This window comes from Pleurodeles waltl, chromosome 6 (genome assembly GCF_031143425.1).
Source record: "Pleurodeles waltl isolate 20211129_DDA chromosome 6, aPleWal1.hap1.20221129, whole genome shotgun sequence".
In the NCBI taxonomy this organism is placed as follows: domain Eukaryota; kingdom Metazoa; phylum Chordata; class Amphibia; order Caudata; family Salamandridae; genus Pleurodeles; species Pleurodeles waltl.
The window spans coordinates 1083648898-1083665639 of record NC_090445.1 but is presented as its reverse complement, the minus strand read 5'-3'; the positions used below and the strand labels follow the sequence as shown (position 1 = coordinate 1083665639).

The window sequence follows — 16742 nt, the reverse complement described above, 5'->3', positions numbered from 1 at the left end:
TTTACAATCTGTGTGTAGCATGTGTCTCTACAGGCACACATGCTTTGAACAGAAATCTACCCAATAAGCATCTGAATAGGTATTGTAGCATTTTGCGCTGGGCAGCACACAGCTCTGAAACCCTGGGTTAGTATTTTTTTTGTTATTGTTGGTTATTGGGATTAGTCTTGTTTTTTTTTTTACAGACACCATACCATGGATTTACTTCAGGCTTTTGTATGGTAGATTAAATTAATAGGAGTTCAGGGTGATCCTTAGTGGGACTGCTGGAATTCATGCATTGGTTGGCGATATTAATACTGGTGATTAAGTGTTGTCAGGTGGTGGGGTTATGACTTTTAAAGGAGAAGTTGTGATCTTTGAAATGAGGTGTTGACAATTTGCAGAAATACAATAAAAGGGAATAAATCAAACATGTGACAGAGTAAGCAGTTCTGAAAAAGAGGGACATGAACAGGATAGAAAGGAAGGCAAGTGTCATTCAAAAGAAAAAGGAGAGTTGAGAATTGGAAGTTTTCAGGTACACCCACATTTCATGCAGGATTTGTAGGAATACTGAGGAGGCTTTTTTAGAGTGCATACAAACCTATGGAAAGAAATATAATTTATTGCAAATATTGCAATATCATGAGAACACCACTGCGCGCACACAACCATCACCCAAAGTTAAATAGAAATAAAATAAATATGGTGTCGTTTTCCCATAAAATGTAATAGAAGGTGTAGGAAAGTGCCTCTTTTTGTATGATCACCCCTCAAATTTTGGACTGACGCTGCTGGTTTTTCAACTGTTGTGCACTGGGCCCTGCTGTCCAGGCCCCAGTGCATGAGTTTAGACCCTTCAAAAGTGTATATTGTAATTGGCTGATCCCTTATTGGCATAGTTAAATCACTTATAAGACACTAGTATATGGTAATATCCGTGTCAGCAGTGCATTGCAGCACTTGTTGTGCTACCACTGTTATGGCAAAGTGAAAACATCACTCGAGGTCAGCCTAGTCGGGCTGCTGCCAACTCGTTATCCAAACTATCTTTTTTAATATCTGTAAGTCACACCTAACGAAGGGCTTCCAAGCCCATAAGTTCGGGTGCGGATATTAAAAAGAACTTTTCAAATTTACACCTTACATTTCCTAGCAGTAAAAACTCAAAATTGTTGTTTATACTGTAGTAAAGCCAGTAGCTTAGTTGGTTAACATGGATTCGCACTAGCTCGCTTGCTAACCTCCATTTGGCACCTCCAAATATGGTACTTCAAGGTATCGAATTAATTGTTGCATTAAACCTGACTTATTGCCTCCCTTGCTCCCTAACCCACTACCACCACCCCACACCCCCTGAGAGAACAGGCTGTCCATTTGTAAAGTGCACCCAGGAACAGGGATCATAGTTAATTGTTGGTGGGAGCAGGTGTGACTTTCTCCAGCAAGGTGACTACTGGCTGTGGCCACAGATGTCCCAGCTTCAAGAAGCTACCACCTCAGTGTATCAGATAACCTCACCCTGCCTGCTCCTTTGCTTAGGCAGACAGGCTGGCAGAGGGAAAACCTTGTAGAACCTGTATTCCAGGAGGACTGGCTCATCATTATTTTGGGTATACCCTAAAGGTATGCCCAGAGCTCCTTATAGGGGAAGAAGACTTGAGCCATCTTGGAATCAGGGAGAAAGGGGTAAGATGGAATTGTTTTTGACCAAACCCCCAATAGTGATGTAAAGTGGTAAGAGTTGCTCTGTGGAAACTGTTTCCCCATTGGCTAGTAATCCCTCCCCTCCCACAAAGATGGCATACATGTGTCACTCCTGGCACACAGTCCTCACTTCCCTACTGGACTGGAAAAAAGACAGAATTAGAACTGTCTTGCTGCTCGCTGGACCCAGAAAAGAGAAACTGCACCAGAGACAGGACTGTGCATCATGAACTCAAGGGACTTGCAAAGAGGTCTTTGCCTGCTGTGGCCACCCAGGGAAAAGGGCTCCACTTTTGCCAGAAGAGTAGTGACTCCAAGGGCTAGGTGGCCAGCCTGCTATTAAGCAACAGGACAACAAACCGTAAAAAAGCATGCACCCTTAAGAGCCTGATAACGCGTCCCTTTATGATAATTTATTACACATCAGGACTCGTTTTAGGCCAATGAATCTTTTGACCCAGTTGAGAGACACCTTAGGACGAGATAACTAATCAATATGTCAATCAATACGTCAATAATGTCATCAATATTTATCACAACAATGCATTTCACTTTAGTCAAAGACATTAATCAACTTAAAACACCACCATGATCTTGCAGTCATGAATAACCACACTAATTTAGTAGAATTTTTGTGATGTTTATTCCCTATTGATTTACAATTCTAAAAGCAGATGTGTTAATCTCAAAACCAAGAAACACAATAGCATAGTAACAATATGGCAACTCTGGTAAGATTTCATTAAGGCAAGAATCACAAACATCAGAACATAACACGGCGTGAACATAGATCAACTTTAGCAGAGTGTCATTAACGCGTCAGTTCAACAAAGCATTGATTCTGTCATTTGTCTATTTGCGTAAGTTTAGTGGACCCCTGTCCTAACCACTGATTAGCATTGGCATGTTGGGCTTCTTGCAAAATAATTTAGAACACCAATTTGGAAAACATCTAGCTATGGTCTCTGACAAAAGTAAGCAGTTGGTACCTAGATAGGAAAAGCAAACAGGCAAATCACAACTTCATTGTCATAGTTACCCTCCAAGGTTTGGGTCAGCATTCAGGATCAGTCTTCGTCTTCAGGACATCAGTTGATTCTCCATCAGTCAAAACTCAGCTCTGGGTCAAAAAGGGGCACTTTCCTCATAAGGAGGTAAAGTGTAAATGGGCAATCTAATAAAAGGATGGTTTAAGCAAAACCAAAATAAGTCACCAAACAGAGTGACAACGTTTCTGGATCAAATCAGCAGCATCTCCCTAACCAATCTCCCCGGCTCCCCATGTCATATGTTTTTTATCCCTTTTTCATTGTACATTCCCCTAAAACTTGATTGGACAAAGGTTATTTATACCCCACTATCTTTAGCCAATTAGAGAACGGGTTATGTCATTAATCTTTCACCCCACATTAATTCTCAGACTTTTTATTGGTCCATATGATTGACGCCTTCAGAGGTAGCACGTCCGGTATGATTTCATCCTTCTGTAATTCTTTGCACATCTTTTGGTCAGTAGCTCCATTGTCTGTACCGGTTTGAGCGACCTTGTACATTATACTAATCTACACTGTTGCACTTTGACTAATACATTTTCTACAAGCAATATGAATTTCATGGGAACGGATCTACTATAGTTACATTCAGCTTCTAGTTTGAAGAAAACAAGGGTTCATGTCCTTTTGCGAGTCAGCACTCTGCACGATAGAAAAACACATTCAATATGAGAGCCAGGCAGCTAGGCCTGGACTCATGCTAACTAAGGCCTACAAGATTTGTTTAGCAAAACTTATATCACAGTCATTAATGATTAGTACAAAACTAAGTCCAATACAAGAATTCATAAACATTAGTCATTTTCATTAATCCAAGTATACATTGGCGGCCACTCCCGGTGGTCACATTTCAAGTGCACGTTTTAGTAAAATACACTAATACAATTTCTGTGCGGCATTATTATACATTAGTTCATAAGCATTTGCATATTAATATAGATTATATAAGCTACGCTCTCTCAAGCCCAGTTGCGTAGGATCCCCTGCCTGCCGAAGTACAGCCTGGGAGACTGAGCCTTGACTGTGACTGAAGTAAGAGTGGACTGTGGGCCCCAGCCAAGTAAGATTTACTTATCTACAAGTAACCGTGAGACCAGTTGTGACTGGACCTGCACTGGACTTGACTGGTGCATAAAGGGTGACTGAGTCCTGAGGCGATCCCCAACATTAATGGACCCAAGGGTGGCCCCAGGACGACTCACCACACCTCTTTCGTATCAGGACCATGTTTTGGCTGGCCTGCCATAAAGGATAAAAATACAGTGATGACCCTGAGACTGCTGGACCTGAAAGATAACTGTCTCCCTGGACCTGAGAAGTCACACCGACTGGCTCCCGACCGATTGTGGCTAGTCCAAAACAGTTTTAGTAGCTGTTCTAGATCATTGGCTCAAAACTGCAAAGTTTACAACGGTTTATTGTAGCCTAGAGATTGAACTACAGAGTTTTATTCTAAGTTTGTAAAATCATATCCCTGGTTTTCCCTTGATAGATTTATTTTTCATTTTGGTGTTTATATAAATATAAAAATGTACCCTGTTTTTATAAAGTGGTCTGACAGATTTATATTGTGAATGTATATTACTTAAGGACTATTTTGGTACTTCTAAGTGATTTACACTTGTTTCTTTGAATAAGCCTCTGTTCTGTGCCACAGCTACACAGACAGAGCCAAAGATTTTATTAACAAACCTAACTGGACTTGACAGAGATTGTGCCATAATTATATAGTGAGGTCTCGCAACCACACCACATAGTAATCCGCTTTGCTACAAAAGGAAAACACATAACAGGAATGTTGTACTTTAAATGTTTGTGCTAGTGATGTGCCTCCCCTTTCCCTCTGAAGATCACAGTGGGATGAAGTAGAACAGTCTGTTGTAGTAAAATTGTGTAAAGGGCTGCTTCTCAGGGCATGCAGCACTGGGGCTGTGGCCAGTCTGGAGCACCCATAAGACAGGCACAAAGAAGTGTAAGAATTTGCATCTGGTTATCATTCAGCCTTCCTGTATCAGTAATCAGACACACAAAAGGAAAGGCCTTACCTAGAATCCTCCTCACTTGAATAATAGAAACTACTTTCCCATATCTCATACTATGTACCAAACCTGCAGTGCTCAAGGATAGAAGTAATCAGCATGCTCCTCCTAACAAAGGACCTCATTTAATTCTAAGAGGCTCCCTATTGACACAGCAGAGGCAAAGATGATGCCGGATTGCAGACCCCGGTTTCTACACATTAGGAGAAGGGTGCTTTGATAGAGACTGCTGAAAACACAAAGATTAAGGAAGGGTGAATGAGCACGAGAGGTCATGCCACCAAATAAACTGTAGTAGTTAGGAAGTGACATTGATGTAGTCCACACCCATTATAATTTATAGGGTTTAAAGTTGCGCATCTTAGCACACTATAGTCTTTACGCTACTGAATGCTTTCCTAGAAAGCAGTTTCTAAACAGGAACAGGGGGTGTTTTGACAGCACTGTAGTTTGTACTTTGTAGTAGGAAAAGAATGGTCTATTGATGGGCATCCAAGCTCTGCACACCCTAGGCAGAATGTTGTGTGCCACATCCCGTAGACTACAGTGGCTAATGTAGAGTACATAGCTGCCAGAATTCATAGTTGAATTTGATGCCTGGGGGAATCCCTGCAGAGGAAGAGGTGTGCCCTGTGGGGAACCTTAAATTGTGATGCAGGAAAGCAATAAAATGAGTTCCTTTTAAGGACCAATCCCTTGCATGCGACCTATTGCTGGGGTCCCCATTATGTACTGTGAAGTGGAGAAGGGAAGTTACTGATGTATTTAATGACCCCTCCTCCAGTCATGCACACCAATTGAGTATGGAGGGTACATTGCAGAGGACGGCAGCCCACACTTTGTTGTAGAATAAATCGGATTAATGGTGCAATAATAGGGTTCTCTGCCTTTCACTCCAATGATATTGTATTGTGCAGCTGCACTGGAAGGGATCACTGGGTTGCCTTGCATTGTGAAGGATCACATCCCTAGCACTTCGGGGGTAGGAAGAAAGTTGTAGTGTCCAGTGCTACGAATCCAATATTGTAAGAGTGAGGTGTTGTCCTCCTGATGTTACCAGCCTGTGCATTGCAGAAAATAAGACGGAGCATTGCTAGGGAGCCAACCTGTATTGGAGTAAACATGGGGTTAACATTGCAGTGGCTAAGTAGCGTGCATTGTTAGTATTCAAGGGCAGAGTTATAATATGATGCTAACTATATCAATGGATATGAAGTGGGAGAGTTCACATTTTATTGTAATTATTGGATGATTTTTAATTTCCCCTATGTTCTCAATTATTTATGATTTTAAATAGTTTTACGGTTGCTTTGATGGTTATGTTGACCGACTAAAGCTTGTGTTTAAATTAATATGATGCTAACTATATCTTTCTTCTTATTAGGGAGAATGTGGAGATGCAGTGATTATTGGTATGTCCAGCATGGAGCATCTGCTGCAGAACTTGGCGGGGGCTGAGGAGGGCCCACTGCTTCCCGGGGTGTTGGAAGCCTATGATCAAGCCTGGAACCTTGTGGCCCATGATTGCCCCAACTACTTCCGCTAGTCAGGGCAGTGAGACAAGAACCCCATAATCCTGTCCAGAGAAATTGAACACCAGGATAATGACTAGCTTAAATACTGATTCACATAATTAAGTGCCCACATTGAAATGTGGTTGTAATGAAATATAATGAAGAATAGGCTCGTAATGGGCACAAGTTCTTGTGCTTCTACTGAGCGATTAGCCATCCAAGATCTTCCCTGGGATCCAACTGGGTTAAACTGGGCAGTGCATTCTTCTTGAACATGGGCACAAGTTCTCAATGATCTTGGTATACAAAGGGAAGGAGACCACCACTTTAGAGAGAATTTTGCTACATTGTTCTTTGAATTTTACGGATCTAGACAACTGTCCAATGCATGTCAGCAGTCTGTAGACGTGGATTAAGAAGGGGACACAGCAGTCTTAGTGATGATAAAGCTGTGCCACTGGTGGATGGAAGATTAGATCTGCTAATGTGTTAAACCACTCTAGGTTGAGAGCAGTCTGGCAGCCATGGCAGTTCTCTGTTGTGAGAGATACGACTTCCGTTCTTCACTGTCAGCAATATGTAGATAGGGTGCCTGGGTTGAATTTATTATGCTCAACTTACACACACTGTGTTCTGAAAATTCAGTTCCTTGTGTGCTTGAGATTCAGCTTTAAATTAGATCCCCATTAAGATAGCAACACCGGAGCATGGCAACACGTTTGAACTTCAGCAGTGACCATTGCAGCATTTTTTTTTTTTTTTATGATCACCAGATTTGAAGCATTCACTTAAATAAAGTAATATCATACTCTGTCAATGGAGTGTGGCAGACCTGTCTAGTTACAAGAGCAGGTTATATTCATTTCTTATTTGCTGTTGATATATTTCTGCTGTTTTCTTCATCACGTGTTGCCCTGGTGGTACTGATGTCATGGTAAATACATGTACTGTCTCTTGACTGACCATACTCTTTGCTGCTCCATTTGCCTATACTTTTGTTGGTCTAGAGTAATTTATTGGGTTCCTTATGCATGTACTTTACCTTAGTAATCCAATTTATCAATTTCCTAAGGTTGTAAAACTTAAACGTCTGTGGGGAAACTAATTGTTGTGTTCCAAGGTGAAGTGGGCTAGAGGTGAGCTTATAAAGAAGGGGGAGAGGGGTAAAGGAGTAGATAAGGGGATAGAAGGAATCTTCCTAGCACTACCTACGTCCAATTTCGGTTCCTCAGAACATCTGTGTTGTTTTAAGCGAAACTGTTACCCTCCAGCCACCTCTAAGGAAGCTCCAGACAAACATAAAAAACTGTTCAGGAAAACACTCCAAGAAGAAGCTATCCAGGTCCATACAAAGTGCCTTTTCTGAATCCACATATATATGACGTACATTTATACCACTGAGAACAAAGTTGATTTCTCGTTCAGTTGGACAGTTCACCTTCGTAGCCTTGTGTTTACTGAAAACCACTTACCCTTTACTTGTAAGTTTTCCTAATTAATTTTTCAGATTTGAGATGCCAGACGTCTTTCACACCTCGCACTGTTCTCCAAGAATTCTTCACACCCAGTGTGGAATGTATCAGCATGAACTGGCAAATCTTGACATTTAAAATGTACCCACATGATAAACAGCAGAATATGAGTAGGTGTCAGCACCTCCATAAACCATTGTATGGATGGCCACAATATTTGCTATAAAACATTCTTGGCCCTGAAAATATGATAACTTCATAGTATGATCATTTTATGTCAATTAGCATGTGTATATGTATGTATGTATATATATATATATATATGTATGTGTATATATATATATCAAAAATCCAATATGAAGTTTTTGCAATTCAAACTTATGGAGAGTGCTTCTTGCAGTATTTATCACACTAAACTTAATAAACTTCCAATCTTCTCATCTCAAGTCTGCTTTCTTTTTTTAAGGTTTCGCCTGCACAGTGGTTGTGAAACCTCTTGTAAATATTTAATAGAAGAAAAAAAAACTTAGAGTGCTTAAAGCCCACTCAATAATTACCATTGGCTGCCTTTCAAGTCACTCCATTACTTTCTCTTCTGTTTTTCGGTCGTTCTGTGGAGCCTGGGCCAAATAGAGTGTCCAGCCTGAGACCAGTGTCCTATTGGCCACAGGCTCCTCCAAGTACTTAAAAGAATTTTGGACAAGCACTCTTGAAGAGTGCATGTTTATGCCATATGTTCATGCCCTTCTCCAGCTCCCTCGTGTATCCCCCCCCCCCCCCCCCCCCAAATTGCTGTGCACATTATAAAAAAAGAAAACCTTTGCAACAGCAATAGGTCGTCTCACATAGGTGAAACCTCTGGTGTTACATACTGCTCCACTCCTGGGATGTTCTTCTCTTTCACTGTACCACGGGTTGCCTCTCACAAAATAGTGATGAAAAGTTGCTACTCAATGTTGTAACTGGAGTAGTTCAAGGACGTGTTAAGGCTTGATCTCGTCTTTACAACCAATTCAGTTTTTATTCTCGCATGTTGGAATCAGCTTGTTTAACAAACAAAACAGTAGATCAATTCATAGAATATTTGACTCATCAGTTTCTACATACATATGGAAAATGTCACTTACCCAGTGTACATCTGTTCGTGGCATGTTGTGCTGCAGATTCACATGCTATGCATATCGATTCCGACATCTAGTGTTGGTCTCGGAGTGTTACAAGTTGTTTTTCTTCGAAGAAGTCTTTTAGAGACACGGGATCGAGTGACTCCTCCTCTCGGTTCCATTGTGCATGGTCATGGACTCCAATGTTAGATTGTTTTCCCTCAGAGGGTAAAGGAAGGAGTGATAAAGTATATAAGTGAAAATAGAGATGTCCATGTAAATGTATATACATATATACAAATGTTAAAAACTTAAACTACAGGCTTCCGGGGAGGAGGGAAGGGTGCATGTGAATCTGCAGCACAACATGCCTCGAACAGATGTACACTGGGTAAGTGACATTTTCAGTTCAATGGCATGTGTAGCTGCAGATACACATGCTATGCATAGACTAGAAAGCAGTTAGTCCTCCAAAAATAGCGGTGGCTAGCCTGTAGGAGTTGAAGTTGTTTGAAATAACGTTCTCAGAACAGCTTGTCCTACTTTGGCTTGTTATTGTGATACTACATCCACACAGTAGTGTTTAGTAAATGTATGAGGTGTTGACCATGTACCTGCGTTACATATTTCAGCCATTGGTATATTTCCTAAAAAAAAAAAACATTGTTGACCTTTCTTTCGTGTAGAATGTGCTTTAGGGGTGATTAAAGTTGTCTTTTTACTTTGGTATAGCATGTTTGTATGCACTTTACAATCCATCTTGCTAAACCTTGTTTTGATATAGGATTACCTGTATGTGGTTGTTGAAAAGCTACAAAAGTTGTTTTGTTTTCCTAAATTGTTTAGTTCTGTCTGTAGTACATTAGAGCTCTTTTGTAGTCTAATGCATGTAGAGCTCTTTCTGCCACAGAATCTGGCTGTGGGAAGAAGACTGGCAGTTCTCATTGTTTGATTGATATGAAATGGTGAGACTACTTTTGTTAGAAATTTTGGATTTGTTCTTAGTACAACTTTGTGTTCGTGTACTTGGAAGAAAGGTTCCTCAAGAGTAAAAGCTTGTATTTCACTTACTCTTCTTAAAGAAGTAATTGCCACCAGGAAGGCAACATGTTAGAAATTGAAAAGAGTTCATGGGTTCAAAAGATGGTCCCAAAAGTCTTGTAAGCACTATATTTAGATTCCAAGATGGAACTGGTGGTGTTCTTGGAGGAAATATGTATTTTAAGCCTTCCATGAAAGCGTTAATGACAGGAACTCTAAATAAAGAGCTATGTTGAATAGTTTGTAAATATGCAGATATTGCAGTAAGGTGTATTTTTATTGAGGAAAATGCTAAATTTGATTTTTGCAAATGAAGTCAATAGCATACAGTGTCTTGTATTGATGATGTAAGTGTTTAGATTGACAATAATAGACACATTTTTTTCCATTTGTTTGTGTAGCACTGTCTAGTAGTGGGTTTTAATGCTTGTTTAATAACTTCCATACATTCTGATTAGAGTTTTATATATCCAAATTCTATGACTTCAGGAGCCAAATCGCTAGTTCGAGAGCATTGGGGCCTGAATGTCTGATATGACCTTTGTTTTGTGTTAACAAATCTGGTCTGCACTGGAGTTTGGAGTGCGGTACTACAGACAGATCTAGTAGTGTTGTGTACCATGGCTGACGTGCCCATGTTGGTGCTAGGAGTATCATGTTGAGTGAAGTTTGACGCAACTTGTTGACCAGAAATGGAAGGAGTGGGAAAAGGGGAAAAGCATAAGCAAATATCCCTGATCAATTGATCCATAGAGCATTGCCTTTGGATAGGGGATGTGGGTGTCTGGATGCGCAGTTTCGGCACTTTGTGTTTTTGCGAATAGATCTATGTGTGGTGTTTCTCACTTTTGAAAGTACTTTTGAAGTACTTGAGGATGAATCTCCCATTCGTGTGTTTGTTGGTGATTTCTGCTGAGGACTTCTGCCAACAGACTGTCTATCCCTGGAATGTACTGTGCTAATAGATAAATTTGGTTGTGAATTGCCCATTTACCATTTTTTTGGGCCTGAAGGGACAGTTCAGATGAATGTGTCCCTCCCTTATTGTTGAGATAATACTTGGTTGTGATGTTGTCTGTCTTTATAAGAACATTCTTCTGTCTGAGAAGAGGTTTGAAAGGCTTTGAGGGAAAGAAACACGATTAATAACTCTAAATGGTTTATGTGTAGCTGCTTCTGTTTGACATCCCATTGCCCTTGAATATTGTGATTGTTTAGGTGAGCTCCCCAACCAATCATTGATGCATCTGTTGTAAAGGTGGTTTGAGGCACAGGGTCTTGAAATGACCGCCCTTTGATTAAATTGCTGCAATTCCACCACCAAAGGGACATATGTGTCTGGTGGTTTATCAACACTAGATCTTGAAGTTGACTGTGTTCCTGTGACCATTGTTGTGCAAGGCACTGTTGTAAGGGCCTCATGTTTAATCTTGCATGTGGAACTATTGCAATGCAGGATGCCATCATTCCTAGGATTTTCATGACAAATCTTAGTGTATTGTTGATTTAGTTGTATAAGTGGAATTACATTTTAAAAGCCTGTATCCTTTGTGTATTTGGATACGCTAGAGCTAGTTGAGTATTTAGGTTAACACCTAAATACGGTTGTACTTGTGCTGGTCTGTGTATGGGTACTTAGCGTGGCATTGAGGTCAGAATCTGAATGGAGTCCGATCCATGAGGCTCTCCATGCGGTCGGCCCGAGTTGGGCGCGCGCGCCCCAAAGGGCGAACACAGTTGTTTTCCGACGGTACTGCTGTTTCGATGGTAGAAGAATAACGCGATCGATACAATACTGATGAAAAGGAAGGGTTTTTTTTTAAGTTTTCTGAATCGAAATGTTGGAGCAAGAGAAAACACGTCCAAACCCGGTGGCGGAAAGAAAACAATTTAACAATGGAGTCCATGACCATACGCAATGGAACAGACAGGAGGAGTCCCTCGATCCGGTGACTCTAAAAGACTTCTTCGAAGAAAAACAACTTGTAACACTCTGAGCCCAACACTAGATGTCGGAATCGATATGCATAGCATCTGTATCTGCAGCTACATATGCCATGGAACATATATATATATAAAACTTTAAGTAAACACACCTATAGTTTGCCTCATATGAAAAAAGGTATGATGGACAGATTTACAGGACATCCTGTAATACGTGTTTGGAGCTGCAGTTATCAGGATCAAGAGGAAAATAATTCTGGATCACCGTTAGTAAAGGAAATTTTGTACTGTGGCGTCCACAGCTCCTAGAACCAAATAGATGTTCTCTACTCAATCCCACTGGCACCAGGGCTGTGTTTGACTACATAGTGTTAGTGTTGACGTACTATCTTTTTCCATTATCCTCAGAAGGGTATAGCAGGAGTAAATGCACTTTCCTAACCTCCAGAATACATGGGGCAGCACAAGGCTCCTCTCTTTGAGAAGTAAAAGACAGATTTACCTTTCCAAGGTGTTCAGTACCAGATACCCTTTACCGGAGAGTTGCTAAAATGCCTTCTAAGGTTAAGGGGTTTGCCATCTCAAATCTACGTTTTAATTGTCCTCTGGTTGGTGGTCATTGGCATAATACGAAACTGACTGAATAATCAACTATTCAAGACAAGAAATGAAAACACAAACCTTTTGATACTTTTCAAACATTTCACTATGATTGGTTTAAAGCAATGAAGAGTCAGAATTATATTAAATGGGGTGTTTATGACAAAGTTTTGTTCAGAGGTAGGCTTGGATTTGGGTATTTAAGGTTAATATCAGTCCAAGGCAACGTAACAAGTTAAAAGGACAAGTTACCTTCGGTAACACTATCTGGTAGAGACTATCTTGCTGCAGATTCCTTTCCTTTGATTTTCCCAGGCATCAGGCTAGAACAGCAAACTTTTGCTGAGCAATAACCCTTGCACGTGCCGTAAGGTGGCTCCATTCAGCTCTGCGTGGCATCATTGGTGTCAGATGCGACATTGCGGCAACCTATCCAGGCACTGCCAAGGCGAGTGGGCGTCAGTTACTTCTTACCATAACTTTTCACGCCAGAAGTGCAGATCCATGATAAGAACTGGCACAATTTTGTCAAAACTAGGGCCCTGAAAAAGGATCACTCTTGCCCTAATAACAAGTCCGCCGAGCGGGGAGGTATGGGTAGGTGTAAGGACTTTGCAGATAGTGTTTCCACCAGATAATGGGTTACCAAAGGTAAGTAACTAGTTCATCAGATTGAGATTTCTCCCAGCAGATTCCTTACCTTTGATTAGATATCCAAGTTATATCCTCCTGGCAGTGGGTTGTGGACAGTGTTTTAGACTAAAAAGTCCTGCAGGACCAAACGAGCTAAATGCCAGTCCCTGTGGACCTGACATTCCAAGCAGTAGTGTTTGGCATATGTGTGCAGGGATGCCCACGTGGCTGCCTGGCAGATGCCCAGGTCTGGGACTCCATGTGCTAGCACCATGGTCACAAGTTTTCCCTGGTGGAATGGGCCCTTATAACCTCAGGAGGCTGTTCCTTAGCCAGGGAGTAGCAGATTTTGATAGAGAGAACTACAGAGCATGTAATGGTCCGCTTCTGTACTGCCCGTCCCTTGTTTGCTCCCACATACCTCACAAACAGTTGGTAGTCCACTGTGAACGCTTTAGTGTAGTCAAGGTAGAATGACCACGCTCTTATTGAGTCCAGCCAGTGGCGTCGTCCCTCTTCCTTAGAGGGATGTGGAGAGCAAAAAAAAGTAGACATGGTGATTGTTTGACCCAGATAGAATGGGGTCACCGCCTTGGGGAGGAAAGAGGCAAAGGTGCAAAGCACCACTTTTTCTGGAAACACAGTGAGATATGGCAGCTTGGATGATAATGCCTGTATCTCACCCTCTGGGCAGATGTTATTGCCACTAAGAAGGCTGGCTTGATGGACATAACCGTTATGTTCAAGTTGGGGCACTCGGGGGAAGCGGAGGCACCCCTCCCCCTCCGCCTCACCCCACTCCCCTGGGAAGGGATGGAAGGGGAAACGCTTCCCCGATTACCCCATCCCCCCACCCCCCCATGACATCACTGCCCAATCGCATGCTGACCCCATCAGAGGCCTACCCCCTCCTCCGATCACGTGGAGGGGGGCGAGAGAGGCAAGAAAAGAGAGGAAAGACCTCTCTCAGATCGGCCTATTACAGTTACGGCAATCAATCTGCATCTGGGGGGGGTGGCAGAAACCACCAGACACCAGGGATTTATTTTATTTTTTTGTCATCATGCGAGGGGAGCAAATTTGTTTTAGGCCATTTCTGCCACTCTTGGGGCAGATCAGCCTATTGTAATTAGGCCGATCTGCCCCAGGGGAGGGGGGCAGAAACCTCTAGGCACCAGGGATTTATTATTATTTTTTTTGCACCAATTTCATGCAATTCCATGACCCCTTTTAGGCAAGGCCGGGTGGCAAATTTATTTTAGGCCATTTCTGCTTTCTATTAGGCAAATCTACCCCCCCCCCGTGGGGGGGCCGGCAGAAACCACTTAGGCACCAGGGATTGGTGTGTGTGTATGTTTTCTTTGGGGAGGTAGCCCCTTGGGCAAGGGTCGCTCCCCATGGGGGCATATTACTGTTGGCCATTTCTGATCGGCCTATTTTTGGAAGGCCTATCAGCCCCCAAGCAGGGCAGAAATCCCACCAGAGACTAGGGAATATTTTTTTTTCAAAATGGGGCCAAAGTTGTTCTGCCCACCAGTGGGCTGATGGAGCAATTACCCAACCCCCCTCACCATCCACACCAAGAAAGTCTACTAGATGCAAGGGAATAAAAAAAAAAAAAGTGTGGTAGTGGCTACCAACCAGTATGGGCCTGGTTATGCTCCCACCCCAACTTTCAGCTCTGCCCCGCACACTAAAACATCTTATCCCACGGCAAGCAAGAGGACGTTTGATTATTTTGGGTTTTGGTTTTACATTTGGGCCATGAAAACTTGGCTAACTCTCAAAATTGTCCCACTTGGAATTGTGAGGGCTGCACTTTTTGGACTTTGGGACGCTGCCATGTAGAAAAATCCACTAGACCTAGACACATCTGAAAACTAATCATCTGGGTGCGTCCAGGGTGGTGTGCTTCACATGCACCTGCACCATTTTCTTAGTCACTATGCCCTGCAAACCAACTTTGCTGGAAATCACACATTTTTCCCACATTTTTGTGATGGAACCTTCCGGAATCTGAGGAAATCCACACAGTTCCTACCACCAAGCATTGTCGCATCTATAGCGACAAAAATTCTGCCCCACTTGTCAGCCTAAAAATGTTTTTTTTTTTTTTTTAAACTGCCCTTTTGGACCGGCTTTGGTTCCCCCCCAATTTCAACATGTTTTTGGCTCTTCCCTGTCACAGGCACTTGGCCCACCTACACAAGTGAGGTATCATTTTTACCGGGAGACTGAGGGGGAACGCTGGGTTGTAGGAAATTTATCCCAGTGCGGTGATCCCACACAGAAATGTGGGAAAAATGTGACTTTTTTTAAGCTGAATTTGAGGTTTTCTAAGGATTCTAGGTAAGAAAACTATGGGGAACCCACGCACATCCCACCTCGCTGGATTCCCTCGGGTGTCTTTTTCAGAAATGTTTGGCTTTAGTAGGTTTCCCTATATGGCGGCTGAGCCCAGGACCAAAAACGCAGGTTCCCCAACGCCCCAAGACACCCCCCGTTTCCCCCCCCCCCCCCCTCCCCCTCCCCCCCCCACGCAAAAACAGGTAGTTTAGTATTTGATAATTTTGATGTGTCCACATAGTAGTTTGGGGCATTTCCTTTCGAAGGCACTAGGCCTCCCCATACAAGTGAGGTACCATTTTTATCGGGAGACTTGGGGGAGCACTGGGTGGAAGGAAATTTGTGGCTCCTGTCAGATTCCAGAACTTTCTGTCACCGAAATGCGAGGAAAAAGTGTTTTTTGGCCAAATTCAGGTTTGCAAAGGATTCTGGGTAACAGAACCTGGAAAGAGCCCCACAATCCACAGCTAGGCACTTTCCAAAAAACATGTCAGTTTTCTTTGGGAAAATGTGGTGTGTCCATGTTGCGGGCATTAATGCAAGTGAGGTACCATTTTAACAGGAGACTTGGGGGAACACAGAATAGCAGAACAAGTGTGTTTCTCTACATTTTTTCCTTCCAAATGTAAGGCAGTGTGTAAAAAAGACATCTATTTGAGAAATGCCCTGTAATTCACATGCTAGTATGGGGACCCCAGAATTCAGAGATGCGCATATAACCACTGCTTTTCAACACCATATCTTGTGCCCATTTTGGGAATATAAAGGTTTTCTTGATACCTATTTTTCACTCTTTATATTTCACCAAATGAATTGCTGTATACCTGGTATAAAATGAAAACCCATTGCAAGGTGCAGCTCATTTATTGGCTCTGGGTACCTAGGGATCTTGATAAACCTATAAGATCTATATATCCCCACAACCAGAAGAGTCCAGCAGATGTAAAGGTATATTACTTTAAAAAATCTGACATCGCAGTAAAAAGTTAGAGAATAAAACGTGAAGACAAATGGCTGTTTTTTTCACCTCAATGTCTCTATTTTGTATTTCAGCTGTTATTTTCCTGTAGGAAAACCTTGTAGATCTACACAAATGACCCCTTCGTCGGCAGCCCTTTTCCCCCATTTAAAAAAAAACCCGAAATCTTTACTGTATTTTGGCTAATTTCTTGGTCTCCTTCAGGGGAACCCACAAACTCTGGGTACCTCGAGAATCCCTAGAATGTTGGGGGAAAAAAGGACGCAAATTTGGCATGGGTAGCTTATGTGGACCAAATGTTTTGGAGGCCTCAAAGCAAACTGCTCCAAA

The 16742-nt window shown here is 42.2% G+C and overlaps 1 protein-coding gene across 1 annotated transcript in view; it reads left to right on the top strand.

The window, feature by feature from the left end:
• LOC138300578 (aflatoxin B1 aldehyde reductase member 2-like) overlaps positions 1-8206 on the top strand; it is a 209846-nt gene extending 201640 nt beyond the window's left edge. The window contains exon 7 of the mRNA XM_069240150.1: positions 6165-8206. Coding sequence (XP_069096251.1) covers positions 6165-6326 — 162 coding nt within the window. The 3' untranslated portion in view covers positions 6327-8206. The remainder of the gene's footprint in view (positions 1-6164) is intronic.
• Positions 8207-16742: the final 8536 nt, after the last annotated feature.